Source organism: Phalaenopsis equestris, unplaced genomic scaffold (genome assembly GCF_001263595.1).
Source record: "Phalaenopsis equestris unplaced genomic scaffold, ASM126359v1 Scaffold000727, whole genome shotgun sequence".
Lineage (NCBI taxonomy): Eukaryota > Viridiplantae > Streptophyta > Magnoliopsida > Asparagales > Orchidaceae > Phalaenopsis > Phalaenopsis equestris.
In genome coordinates, this window is record NW_018165167.1 from 170,435 (window position 1) to 184,097 (window position 13,663).

Consider the following 13,663-nt stretch of genomic DNA (forward strand, 5'->3'; position numbering starts at 1 on the left):
AAAGTAACTCACCCACCTATGTTGAATATCTTTTTCTAAGAAAAGTACTTTTTGATTTTCATCTTTAATACACTTTACTTGAGTTAAATCTTTACTTTTCTTTTCTCTTTGTTTGGCTAGTTTATACATATATTTTTCACCCTCCTTAGTATCTAATCTATTATAAAGATCATTAAAAGCAGAATTTTTAGCATCACAGATTGTTCTTTTAGACTCCCTGCGAGCCGTTTGATATTTTCTCCAGTTCTTTAAGCTTTTACATTTTAACCAATTTTTATAACATAACTTCTTATATTTTATCTTTTCTTGCACATTATTATTCCACCACCAACTATTTTTATTTGTAAATATTTTTTCTTTTGATTCTCCAAGCACATCTTTTGCTACTTGTTTAATAGTATTTGTTACTTTATCTTACATCACATTTGCTTCTTCATGAATATCCCAAATTTTGAAATCTTGAATTTTACTCATAAAATTAATTTTATTTTTATCTTTTAAGTTTCTCCATCTAATTCTGCAATGATGAGTCCTAGTATTTTTTATTTTACAACTCTTAATCTTAAAATCTAAAACTAATAAACGATGTTGGGTATTTAAATTTTCACTTGGAATGACTTTACAATCATTACAATCACGACGATCTCTTCTTCTTATAAGAAAATAATCAATTTGTGTTTTATTAGATCCACTCTTATAAGTAATAAGATGTTCATCCCTTTTCTTGAATAAAGTATTAGTAATAACAAAATCAAACGCTAAAGCAAAATCTAAAATAACTTTACCTTCTTCATTAGTTACTCCAAAACCGTAGCCACCATGAATATTTCTGAAATCTTCTACCACTCTACCGACATGTCCATTTAAATCTCCTCCAATAAAAATTCTTTCTTCAAGAGGTATCATTTGTATTAAGTCTTCTAAGTCATTCCAAAATTTATCTTTAGACTCTGTATCTAAACCTACTTGAGGAGCATAAACACTTATAATATTAAAAATCTTAGTATCAATGATAATCTTAAGGGCTATAATTCTATCACAAACTCTATTAATTTTTACAACATTATCTTTCAAACTCTTATCTATAATTACACCTACACCATTTCTAGTGCGACTCTTACCAGAATACCAAAGTTTAAAACCTAAATTATCAATCTCCTTAGCCTTTTCTCCCACCCACTTAGTTTCTTGAATACATAAGATATTAATTTTTCTATGAATCATAATATCAACTAATTCCATTAATTTACCATTGAGAGTGCCTATATTCCAAGATCCTATCCTAATATTAGTTTCATTAGTTTCATGGACTAACTTCTTTACCCGCATTCGCCCGTAATGTGGGAACCCTTGCTTATTTAACACTACACCCGGGCGCCGGTGTAGCGGCCCTTGCACACTTTTCACTGTATTCAGGCTATACAGCGCGTCGCTTCCAGGGGACGCCCTAGCACTTACACAATGATCAAAAGGATTCATGTCATGATTTTTTCGACAAGTTTTACGCTGGCTGTCGACTACCTAACGCAACCCTCCACGTTTCTCATCCGGGCTTGGGACCGGCAACAGCAGTGTTAAATATGAAAACATTTTGGCAGCCTCCCTGCGTCATCTCCATTTAGGGGGCTACATCGGGGGTCTTGGTCTGCCCGCCATGCAAAGAAATGCGTGTGTCGAACTTCAAAAATGCAACATGATCCCCCACCACACTAAAAAAAGCTTGTACGGATGTCACTCGTGCAATCTAAGGTATCTGCAATGTGTTTCCCCACCATCTCAAGAAATATACGTACTAGTACTTAATTTAGAATTATCTATTGCGTCTCAATCATCGCGTGCGAGCTTCATCCCACCATGCTAAGAAAAGCATGCATAGGGATCTCTTCGACGCATCAAACGAGCCATTTTGTCCACCGAGCCACAAGTGTTGCATACGAGTTCTACCCCACCACGTTAAGAAATGTGTGTATAGGGTTCCACTGAATGTGCCAAATGCGTTGCGAGAGTTATTTCAAGAGTTGAGAGTGTTATACCTTCCATGCAGTGAGGCGGCGAGTTGAACCTATACAAGTGTCAAATACACACACCCCCTTCCCTTTTGCTTAAGCAACTAGAACGACCACCATTAAACATTCATGGGCCCTTACATATGGACTTCCTTTATAAAAAATAGCCATATATGTTAATATTTAGAGCTTATAGATCCACAAAGTTATGTTTGCCCTCAAACAAAGCAACTGATGCAAACTATAGGCCGAACAAAAATCTAAATCTCATATTCGACCCGAGCAAAAATAACTAAAATGTAAAATACCACAGAACTATAAATCACACTTTTTTATTTTTTATTTTTTACTTTAATGTTGATGTTGAAGTGGTCGAGCAAGTTGAATGCAGTGGAAAAACTAATGTGCTGATAGGAAAGTAAGGTTCTGTGTGAGGGGATGGTTGGCTAGACTTCTTGGTGAATTAATCTAAATTACATACATCGTGCCATCAACCTGTCGTTTTCACGGTGCTCGCTCGTTTCGATCACATAACATATCTCCTTGGAAAAGTTTTATGTTCTGGATACACTCGCGAAGTTCATTTTGTGATCGGAGGCTGTATGAGCAACTTCGACGATGGCAAAATGTTTTAGGTTCAAATTGAGCACTTTACTCTGGCAGTATGTTGATTTCTCCTTGTTTATTGTATTTGATCATAGAAGAACCTTCTTTGGGTAATTTCGATGTTTTGATTGCAACAGAGGAGTCATGCCTAATTGACTTGCCTTGTGAAGTATATGTGAGGGTCAACATTTTCCACTTGCAATGAATAGATATCAGTATCAAGAACTTTAACTACAATGCTATATGTATAAGGGCATTCTTGTCTCTTTATTTGCCGAATTGATCCAAAATTTTCATAATCAAATGCGAGTGTGACAACCTTCCAAACTCCTAAAAAAAGACTTATGATTCATGTAATAGAATAATGTTGTGAAGGGTTTGATAATTGTAATTTTATATGCATACTTTGGCTTGTAAATGAACCAATATAGTTGATGAACAACTGGATCATGACTCAATTAATACTTGATCAAGCTCGCGGAAATTAGTAAATAAATAAGTTTGAACATTTTTAAAAACCTCAAAGATTAAATGAGCCAGACATACGTATGATTCAACTTGTTTATTTATGCTCACAGACAAACTCGTTTTTATTCAAAAGGTAACTTTTAAAATATTCTAAAGTTATATGATATATTTTTTAAATAAAATTTGATTAACTAAAATTTATTTACTTGTATTTTTAATAGAAACATATTATAATTTAATATCAATATAGATATTAATTTAATGCAAATACATGTTTCTTTATTTCAATGAATTAGTTTGTGAATGCTTATTATATTAATTAATTACAAGAAAATTTATTTGGAACTTATATTATTATCTTATTTAATTGGTGTGAAACACTTGAATTCTATTTCAGAATTTATTTGATTTCCATTTGTTTAGATTTATACAAATATTTTTTAATAACTTGATATAAAAAGTTAAGCACTCATTCAAATTTTAGTTTATTTATTAACTTGTTGAATAACTTGTCTAATTAAAATAAACAAGCTTGAAAACTTTAATGAAGCCAAGTATTAACATACCTGTGAAAGCTCGGCTCAAGCTCAATTCAAACATAAATAGCTTATAATATGACCAAGCCAACTCTAATACAAGGCATATTCGGTTCAATTACAGCCCTAGGCACCCTATAGGTCTGGAGGATGTTATACCTTGGAAATATGAGATATGATAAACTTAACTTGCTAAGCAAACCTTAGGAATTAAGGGTCAAGTTTGGATATTTTGTATTGCAGATCTATTGTTATGTGATATTTTAAATTTTATTAAAGCAATGGAAATACTAGCAGTCTATTCAATGGAATTGAGCATTTGACTCATGAAAAGAAAGGAAAGAACTACAACTTAAATAACTAATTTTCAAGCCCAAAGAATACCACTGGTGATGTTCACCAATCAACTTAGTTAGATTTTGTGAGGGTATGATAACAACAAACGAACATGCGAGGAAATCTCATTGGGCATCTTCTATTAATTAAGATTGAGATATAAATGCAAGGTATAGGACATCCATTAAAATTAGTAAGTGGTACTAGTAACAATATATATTACCATAATAAATATAGCACTGCATCCCTTATGGCAAGAACTATAAAAAATGTCAACTACTTAGTAATAATTATTATGTAATCAAGTTATTAAATAATCTTATAGCTAACTCATGTATGAGCATCCCATCATATTTATTTATTTATCAGTGATGAATTATTTTATTACATAAATTTATATTATTGTAGCGGACACCTTATAGTGCCCTTAATAAGATATGATTTTTCAACAAAGTAGTGGAAACTGCTTCAATCTTCATAAAGTTGCAGATATGCAAGCCTCTTAGCCGGTATAGCCTTTAATATCAATATAAGGCTACTATAGATAATAACATTCATTAAGCATATATTATATAATTTTTAAGTGATCATAAGGAATAACAAAGGAAATGTTGGATATGATGGGCATTTAAATCAGTATTTTTAAAGTGCAAAGTACATTGCAATGCAAATGGACTTTTTTATTTTAATTTCTTAAATTGTAGAACCTAGTGTTATTTTTACTAATTAGAGCGCAAATAACTTATACATCATATATACAAATATACATATAATAACCATTTTATTTAACGAAGTTTAAATGATTGTAATACTTTTAAAACATAAAATGATATATTCAATAATAATAATATTCATCAATTAGAAAATTTAAAGAATGACGTGATGAAATGATATTTAATAATCAAGAATATTTGTGAAATTGAGTCCCATAAGCGTTTGAGAGATAGATGCATTGTTAAGTGAGAGAATGAAGATGTGGCGTCACCAAGAAGTGTGTGGAGGATACATCAAGGTTCATTTTTTAGAAGAAGCATGATCAGGGAGCCTCTAGCAGCTGCAACTGGAGCCCAACGGGAAGTGAAAAAGATTATTAGTGGATGTGAAAGTGTGCAAATGAGAATCACTGTGAATCAACTTACACTAATGAGAGAATGAAGGGCCCACAACCTCTATAAGGATTCTATTATGGATTTGCTGGATCGATTCTATAAAAATGGCTCATTCTATTTATTATCTTAAAACCATTAATGCTTCATATATTGTTGACCTATATGAGATCTTAAAAACTACTATGTGTGATTGTGATGTGTGCATGGAAAATTTTACATGTAAAGTTGGTAGTAAACTTGTTTTAGCTCCATTGCTCCCCCTCAGACTGACATTTGAATAGAAGTCGTCAATCATTGTCTAGGAAAATATAATGTTTGGTAGAAAAGAATATAAAACAATGAGTTCTCGCTTTATCTCAAGTTAAGTTTGCTTATAATGAATCTATAACCAAAATATTCGTAGATGTCCTTTTCAGATTGTGTAGGGCTAGAGTCTCATCGTTTAGTTTAATTAGACTTTCATAGCTGTTACTTCTGAATATAATATTGATGCAGATAAACAAATTGATGAAGTAAAAGAAAAATGTATCAGGTTTGTGAAATAAATGTGATGAAAAATATACATTATCAAAAACAAGCTAATAAAGCTTGCACCTTAGTTTCCTTCAAGGAAGGCAACCACTTAATGAGTCATTTATAAAAGACACATTTGTTTTCTTATTTTTTTTTCTAAACTTAAGCCAAAAATTGATTATTTAGAGTCATTAAGCATATGGGGGAAAAAAAGACTTATAAAATGGATTTGCTAGAGCATCTGATTATTTTGGACAACTTTAGTATGGTTCGCTTTTTACCCTATTATGAATGTGAAGGGAAACTAAACATCAAGGAGAGTCTTCTCCTACTCGGCGAACTTGACATGGTTTGGTGAGGGTATTTTTTTTTTATTTGTTTTTTTATCATGATTCTTTTTTAATCCTATCACTTATCGGGGGCAGTTTAGTTATCAAGGACCTAAGACTATATGGTGTATATGGTGGTTGCTTATAAATAAATAGTCATGTTGGAGTGGTAGGTTATTTTTAAAGAGTTTTGATTTGAATTTATCCTGAGAGAGTTTTTTGGAGGATCTCCTGGTCTAGGAGAGGTAAGAAGGAGCCATATTAGAGTCAAAGATTTCACTAAGGTTGATTGCCTAGATCTCCCCTAGATCTTCCTTGATACTTTTTTTGGTTGGAAAAAGCTCCGAGGCAGTCTTCTAAGATTGCCAACAATCAATCTTATTCACAAAAATATATTTTTAGCCATCTTCCTTGCTTCTTTTTTGTAGAATCGAGTCAAGGCAGGATCAATAATCAACAATTAGGAGCTGGGTATGGGTGTAAATAAAATTCCTCTAGCATGGGACAATTAAATGCTTCTTGAATCAAGAAGTTCTTACATCATGTTCTCTATTTTCTAAACTTGTTAATCTCAACAATTGGATTTTCATATAAACATTTTACTGCTGTTTAACTGGATTTTGTTGAAAGTTGGTTGCTGATGGGAATTCCAGCCACTTCCAAGCAAGAATTCCTTGCCAATTATTCTGTTTAAGCTAGTTGAGTCGAATACGGGTAATCTTTTCCAGGACTTTAGCCTGCAGAGGTGAAACACATCACATCCTATTCAAGACCTAATCAGGTCTCAAGGCTAATGAATTAGTAACCTACACCTACAGACATTTTATGCACATACCTAGTTAAGGAAGAAATCGAGATAGTAAGACAATTTATGGATTTCATTTTGGGTGTATAACACGGAATCAAGTCTTATATTCAGGGAATAGAGTTATGAATCAAGCAATGAATTTTCTTTGGAGTTACTGAGATCCAAGGCCTTGATAATCCTATTTTAGAATACTTCTATGGGTCGAGGGAAAGGGGGAGATTTGCGATAAATCCTGTCCTTGTTCCTTTAAATCACATCATGAGGCATTGAAAGATTTGCAATGTTTGAGGGAAGATGGTTCGAGCAAAGGCAGGGTTAGGTTTCCTAATTAGATTGGGCGAACTATTTGGTTCACACACACACACACACACACACACACACACACACACACACTTACATACACATACATATATATTCACTTTTAGTTCTGCCACGTACCCCGACCTGTTGGTTGGCATCCACGTTATAAGACCCCTCAAGTCGGGGGTTCAAATTCCCTCTGACACAGTTGGCCTTAAGGAAGGAGGTGGTACTCAAATTGTTTGACATGTTAGGGGTGACTGGAGACTCGTATAATAGCTTTTGGTCATTCCTTTAAAAAACAAATATTCACTTTTACTTTTAAGTGTGATTTTTTTAAATTGTTATAATAACAACTCTAGGCATTGAACATGGGCGACTAGGTGACTACATGGTGCCTTTCTAGATGAGGCTCTTGAAGATGGTGAGCATCCCTTTAGCAATCAAGCTTAGGTATCAGCATACTCTTTTCATTAAAATGCCTTTTATGTGCATGCGGAGACGTCTTTCTTTTTCTCCTTTTTTTTGTGTTTCTCAAAGGTATGGTCCATAGTAGTTGTAGATATAAGTGTGAATATCGTGAGCTTTTGATTGTATTAGCTAAATAAATTTTTAGTAATTTTGATGCTGATGAAGATTGAAGTTTTTATGTAAACTATATATTGCCTCTCATGAGCTAGTAGTGAACATCGGACAAGCTCGAACTGAATGTGGTTGATAGATGACTCTGTTATGATACTTTGTGGGCAATATTAGTAGAAAACAAACTTCAATACAATATAGTTAGCATTTATGAGCTCAACTTGAGTCTGCCAACTTCTATTGCCATTAGTTGCAAGATAACATTGTTCGCTCTTCATGGGACAAAAACTATATAGAGGCGGTTTTCATTTTATTGCCTAGTGGCTTGAAACGTTAATTAAATATGCATTGAAAGAATGTCACATGGCTTTTCAGAGACTTTTTTAAAAACTTTAATTTACTCAAGTATTTTACGACTCTAAATGGTTAGATTTTTGCATTTTTTAAGTCCCAGTCTATCAAATCCCACTTGATTTTGAAAACCCGAAGCTGAGAAAATCACAATCCTTTTGTTAATAAAACTATTGTCATGAAGTCTAATGCAAAGCATTACTTTCTTGTGATTATTATATTGAAAATCTAGCGTGTTAAAACTGAAAGTTTATTTTTGATTTTTTTTCCCAGATACTTTTCCTATGAACACTTCTATGTGATATACTGCAAATTCTGGGAGCTGGACACGGATCATGATTTTCTGATCGATAAGGAAAACCTTATTAGATATGGAAATCATGCACTTACATATAGGATTGTCGAACGAATCTTCTCGCAGGTTATCCATATGTTTATTTGGCTTAATTTCAGCAGAAACAAAATACCTTCCAGCTGGATTTCAGATGATTCTGTTATCCTGGTTATTGTTTTTTGTTGTTTGTTGTATTCTTTGTTTGAAATTTCAAGTGAAATGAATATCCAGGTTCCTAGGAAGTTCACAAGCAAGGTAGAAGGAAAAATGGGATATGAAGACTTTGTTTATTTTATCCTTGCTGAAGAAGATAAATCATCTGTGCCTAGCCTTGAATACTGGTAACTTATGGCTTAGTGGCATCTGTTTCTTCGTCTGATGACTTTAATACCCTTACCTTGATTATTAATTTAACTTTATCAATGTTAATTCACCCTTTATGCTTGATAATTTAAGTTATTTCTTAAAGAAGTTTTTTTTATATTCTGTTATCACTTAACTCCATATTGAATTATCGCTCTCGTTGTCTTTCTCAGTTACTCATGGTTGACAACGTTATAAGGAATACTCATTACTACTGTTTGATTTTCCTACCTCATAGTCCAGGTTTTCAACAGACTTCTTACTTTGTGTTCTTCTTTTTTACTTTATTGTTTCTTTAAGCTTGAAGATCAAGATTAGAAGTAGAGAGGCTAGAGTAACTGATGGAGAATGGATCTTGAAGATGTAGGCAACCTTGAAGCACCTTGAAGGCTGAAGGCATCTTGAAACTGATGGAGATAGAAAATTGGTTTCATAGAAAAGTTGTAGAGGAGTTTAGGGTCAGCCTGAAGTTGATGGGTTTGCCAAGAAGAGAGTGGGCTGTTATGGTGTCAGGAAAGTTGTAGGGAATTTGGGAGAGTGTTGGAGGGCTTGGATGTGGGTTGCTTAGGGTTTGGATGGATGGAACCTGAGATTCCTTCAGGGTTTATGTTAAAGAGGGTAAGGGTTTGGTATGTAGGGAGGGTGTTGGATGCTTGGAGAGCTTTCGGGGTTTTTATGGATGCTTTATGGTTTTGGGGAGGTGTCAGGGTATGCTGGAGGCTAGGGATTGAGAAAAAATAAAAAAAATAAAAAACTGAGAGCTCTTTGGTGAAAAGAAGGAAAGTAGAAGAGGCAGTTAAGGGATAAAAACATTGACTCCTGACGTCCAAATGTTGGATTGACCATGAAGTCTTTTCCAATTTTGAAGATCAACCACTAAGCCTTACTCCCCATTCATACAGAATTAAACATGAGTTTTATTCAACCACTAATCCATTTTCACTATTTCTACAGAATTAAACATGAATATTATTCAACATCTAATCCTCTCACAATTTAGACAGAATCGAACATGAATTTTTTTCAATAATCAAGAGTTCTTTTAACGTTACATTGTCTTGCTATTTCAAAAGAGCAAGCAAGAAAATCGCTAAACTCTCCTTGATTTGTAAATTAATAATGTGATTGCAATAAACAAGAGGGAAAATAAACAAATAAGTCAATCAAAACATGTAATATTTAATTAAACCTTATTTAGAAGGTGAGTGATTCCAATTTGCGAGCAATGTTCAATCATTCTTCTTCCTTGATTTGGAGAGGCCAAATCTTGGAACTTAAATGAAATTTTGGTTCTCTTTTTCATCACTTAGAAAGCGAGATAGAGGGGGGGGGGGGGGGCAGCCATGCACACATGAAAAGTAGAGGTATTGAATGCTTGAATATATCCATCAAAGGCTAACCACTTAAGCTTGTGTTATAGTTTGTGTTGTTGGTGATAACGATGATGCTTCCTCCGTCTTAATATAATCCTCTTATTTATGTTTTGATTTTTTTTTGAAGGGTTAATATAATAACCTCTTGAAAATATAATAGTAATGTTATGTACACCCCTTTCCAAACCTTACATAAGTTGGAGCTTCTTGCAGCAGCCACTCTCTTTAAAAAAAAATCTAGATAGAACAATGTAATTGCAAATGATGCAATTTCATTCAATATAACTCTCAACATATTACCTATAGACTTTGCTAAGGTAGTTTTCCCATGCCATATGCTTTTTCTATAAAGATGGGAGACATTCTGTTGAACATGTGTTGTAAATATATAGTCCTAATTTTGCACATTTTCACTTTACAAAGTTCACGTGTACCTTAGATTCTTAACCACGACATTTTGCCTCGAGCATACGTTTTAATTAAATTGAAGCTGAATTGGTTAAGTTGTCTAGCATGTTAAGGTTTGGCATATCTAAATTCTTTAACAAACCTTTTACTTAATAGCTTTTTTTTTTAATTTTTTTTGAACTAGCACCAAAACTAGTTAGGTGGGTAAGTTGCCTGGTCTAGGTTGGAAATCACTATTTTATTATATTGTTTGCCAATTCTACCCCTTTCCTTTTGTTCTCTTGGATGTTTTAGTAAAACCACTCTGAAGAAAGATTATCCCATATGAGATGGATGTTGATGATTAACACACAAAATCAAGCATCATATTTTTTTTAATGCCAAATTAGCATATAAGAGAGATTTCCCTTCATAAGATCCCTATAAGGGCTTAATATACGAGTTTTGTTAAACTGACAATTGACCCAAAATTTCCTTCAAACTGCTTAAAACATGAGAATGGTGATATAGCAAGACCAATTGGTCTGAAACAATCCTTCAAAGTGTGAGAAATGATCTAACTATACATGTGACATTTCAAGTTAGTTTGAGAAATTGGTTGATCGACATTTTCTTAATGTTTTATTATAATCTCTTTTAGCTTACACTTGCTTGCCATCTTTAGTCTATGATGGAACTCAAAAGATCTTGTAGAGTGGTGGTTGGTCAAAAAACTATGAGCACTTGATGGGAAGAAGATACAAAGATTTTAGTCAACGGGTGCTTGGACCCACTCACAAGGCATACAAAACTCAAAAGGTAACCAAAAAGTACAATTATACCCCAAAAAAAGGCCGGACAATTTCCCCAAAAGGTAAAAATGGTCCACCATAGAGCTTAATCATGATGAGTGGGTTTTCCTCTTTCTGAATCTTTCCCTGGTTCAAGCGAGGGAGATGAACACCAAACTGTGATGACCACCCGAAATCGAAATGAGCAAAGCATCCTCCTGTAAATTCCTGAGTTCATTTAGTCCTTTTTTCTTCTTCATGGTTTTGTAAACTCGCCAATCATCTTGTAAGAGATGTCCCAACATATCACTGAGTTGATCATCAATGGGGGCTATTTCTATATATTGCACATCTTAAATTTGGGACTCTACCAAGGTTTGATGGCCCTGTACATCAGCAATAATTGTTTCCATTGCATTTGGAGCATCATCTGACACCGAAAAGAATCCTCATTTTCGGCAACATGAGGGGCTGAGGTAGTGAGAGTGCTTCTCTGGGGAAAAATCAATAGCAATATCCTTTCTAGTTGCAGGTAGTGAGAGTACTTCTCTGGGGAAAAAAATCAATAGCAATATCCTTTCTAGTTGCAGTTTTCGCCGTTTCAATCGGTGGAATATGTGCTTCTTGAGTAGTTGGCGAGGCACTTGAGGTTGGGGTTTTAAATTAGGGTGGAGCCTGAAATATTTTTGAAGTGTGTGTCCAAACATCTTACAATGGGTGCAATAATATGGTATTTGTTCAATGATAATTTTTTGTCAGTACCCGTTATGTACAGTGCCAAGCCAAATTTTTACAATGTCTGGTAAAGCGATATCTCTTTCCACAAGACTCTTAACAACAGAAGGCCTGGTGAGTTTAAAAGTATGTCTAATTTCATTGGTCTCCCAAGCATGACCCCAATGGAATACAAAACCCGATGATTGAAAAGTTGCAACTTAAGCCCAGGTAACTTAAACCATATTGTTACTGTAGGTGGTATTTTGGTTTGGATTAAATTCAGGAGACCACTTGAGCAACATCATAGTTTTTTCTTCAATGGTGAGGTATTTCTTGGAGAAAATCCTAGCATAGTCTTCGTCCATAGTCAATTCTATCATCACATGTCTCCCATCAAAGAGATCCACCTTCCATTGTCCTACCAGTTAAGCTTTGTGAGTAACTTCCATTTTGGGATGCCCAAACTGAAATTTCCCAATAAGTATGAATTTGCATTTTTCAATCCGAGTAGAGACTTTGAGGACTGAAAAGATAAGAGCAGTCTTACCACCCTTCCTACAATTCCTCTTAAGAAACAGACAATCGGTTTTCCTTTCAAGTGAATCATGATAGATCCGAGGAAACACCACATGATCAACAGCCTTCTCAGAGTCTAGACCCTTGCCAAGCACCTCAACAAAAGATTTTTTGCCTAGGTACTGATTTGAGAGAGGAACAGTGGCCATCGAAGAAACAATCGAAAAACAGAGAAAGTAATGGGGAGCTGAAGCCGAACTCGGGAGAAGAGGATCACACTACTGTCGAGCTGAGTCGAGGAGGAAGGCAAAAGAGGAGCTTCGATTGTGTCCTAGCTGAGTGTCGAAGAAGAAACGTTGTGCGGGATGTAAAATCGAAGCAATCAAATCTAACCTCTGTTGTAGGGAGAAGCCGCGACTGAAGTTCGTTCGTAGGAGGACGACGAACATGCAACACCGCAGCCCCTTCCCGTCTTCTGTAAGAGGCAACGAATCTGCTTTGACGCGAACCTCTACCCTTTTTCGTGCACGACGAAGCGACGAACATAATACGTTTTCTATCGGCGTAAAGGTATCGAGGGCTACTCGAGTCGCCATGTCGCGATATATATATATATATATATATAGTAAACTCTAGAATATATCTCAAATATTTTATAGGTTAAAGTAGTTGAGAAGTCCAATTAGAAAGAATTCAGGCATAATGATTGTTATAGATCAAATTCCTTGTAGAGAGCAAATGCATATATCATTTAATGAAAATCATTGGCCCAGCTCAAACGTTTCATCTTTATCTTGAGAACAATGAAGCATGCTACTTGATCAAAAGCACTCTGGTATGCAAGCAAATAATGGATGTTATATACATTTACTTGCATGCAAGTAGGTATGGATGGATCCTTGTATGCTAAAAGAATGTAACTAGTATTAAATGGATGGATATGATGATTGCATAAAAACATACCGCATATGCATTTATTTATACATTTTATTTATGAATATGCATGCAAGCATGCATGTATTTCCGTGCATACACGCAATAGCTATGTATGCAAGTAGTCAGAATGTATGTGATGTGCAAACATGCATTAATACAAAAATGGATGCATGCTTATTTGTTGAAAGAGTGCAACATGCTATAAATGAATTTTCGAGTGATTTAAAGAGATCTTATCATAATATATAAATTATTTCCCCTTTTTTTGACATCATAAGTGCATGCTTGTCCATTCATGTATT

At 34.3% G+C, this 13,663-nt stretch overlaps 1 protein-coding gene across 1 annotated transcript in view; it reads left to right on the top strand.

Moving 5' to 3' along the window:
• The window catches only part of LOC110030494 (probable serine/threonine protein phosphatase 2A regulatory subunit B''delta), a gene marked incomplete at its 5' end in the record, with an annotated part of 34,245 nt that overhangs the window by 6,373 nt on the left and 14,209 nt on the right, over positions 1-13,663 (top strand). The window contains 2 exon segments of the mRNA XM_020733222.1: positions 8,218-8,365; positions 8,510-8,619. Of these exon segments, the coding sequence (XP_020588881.1) occupies positions 8,218-8,365; positions 8,510-8,619 (258 nt within the window).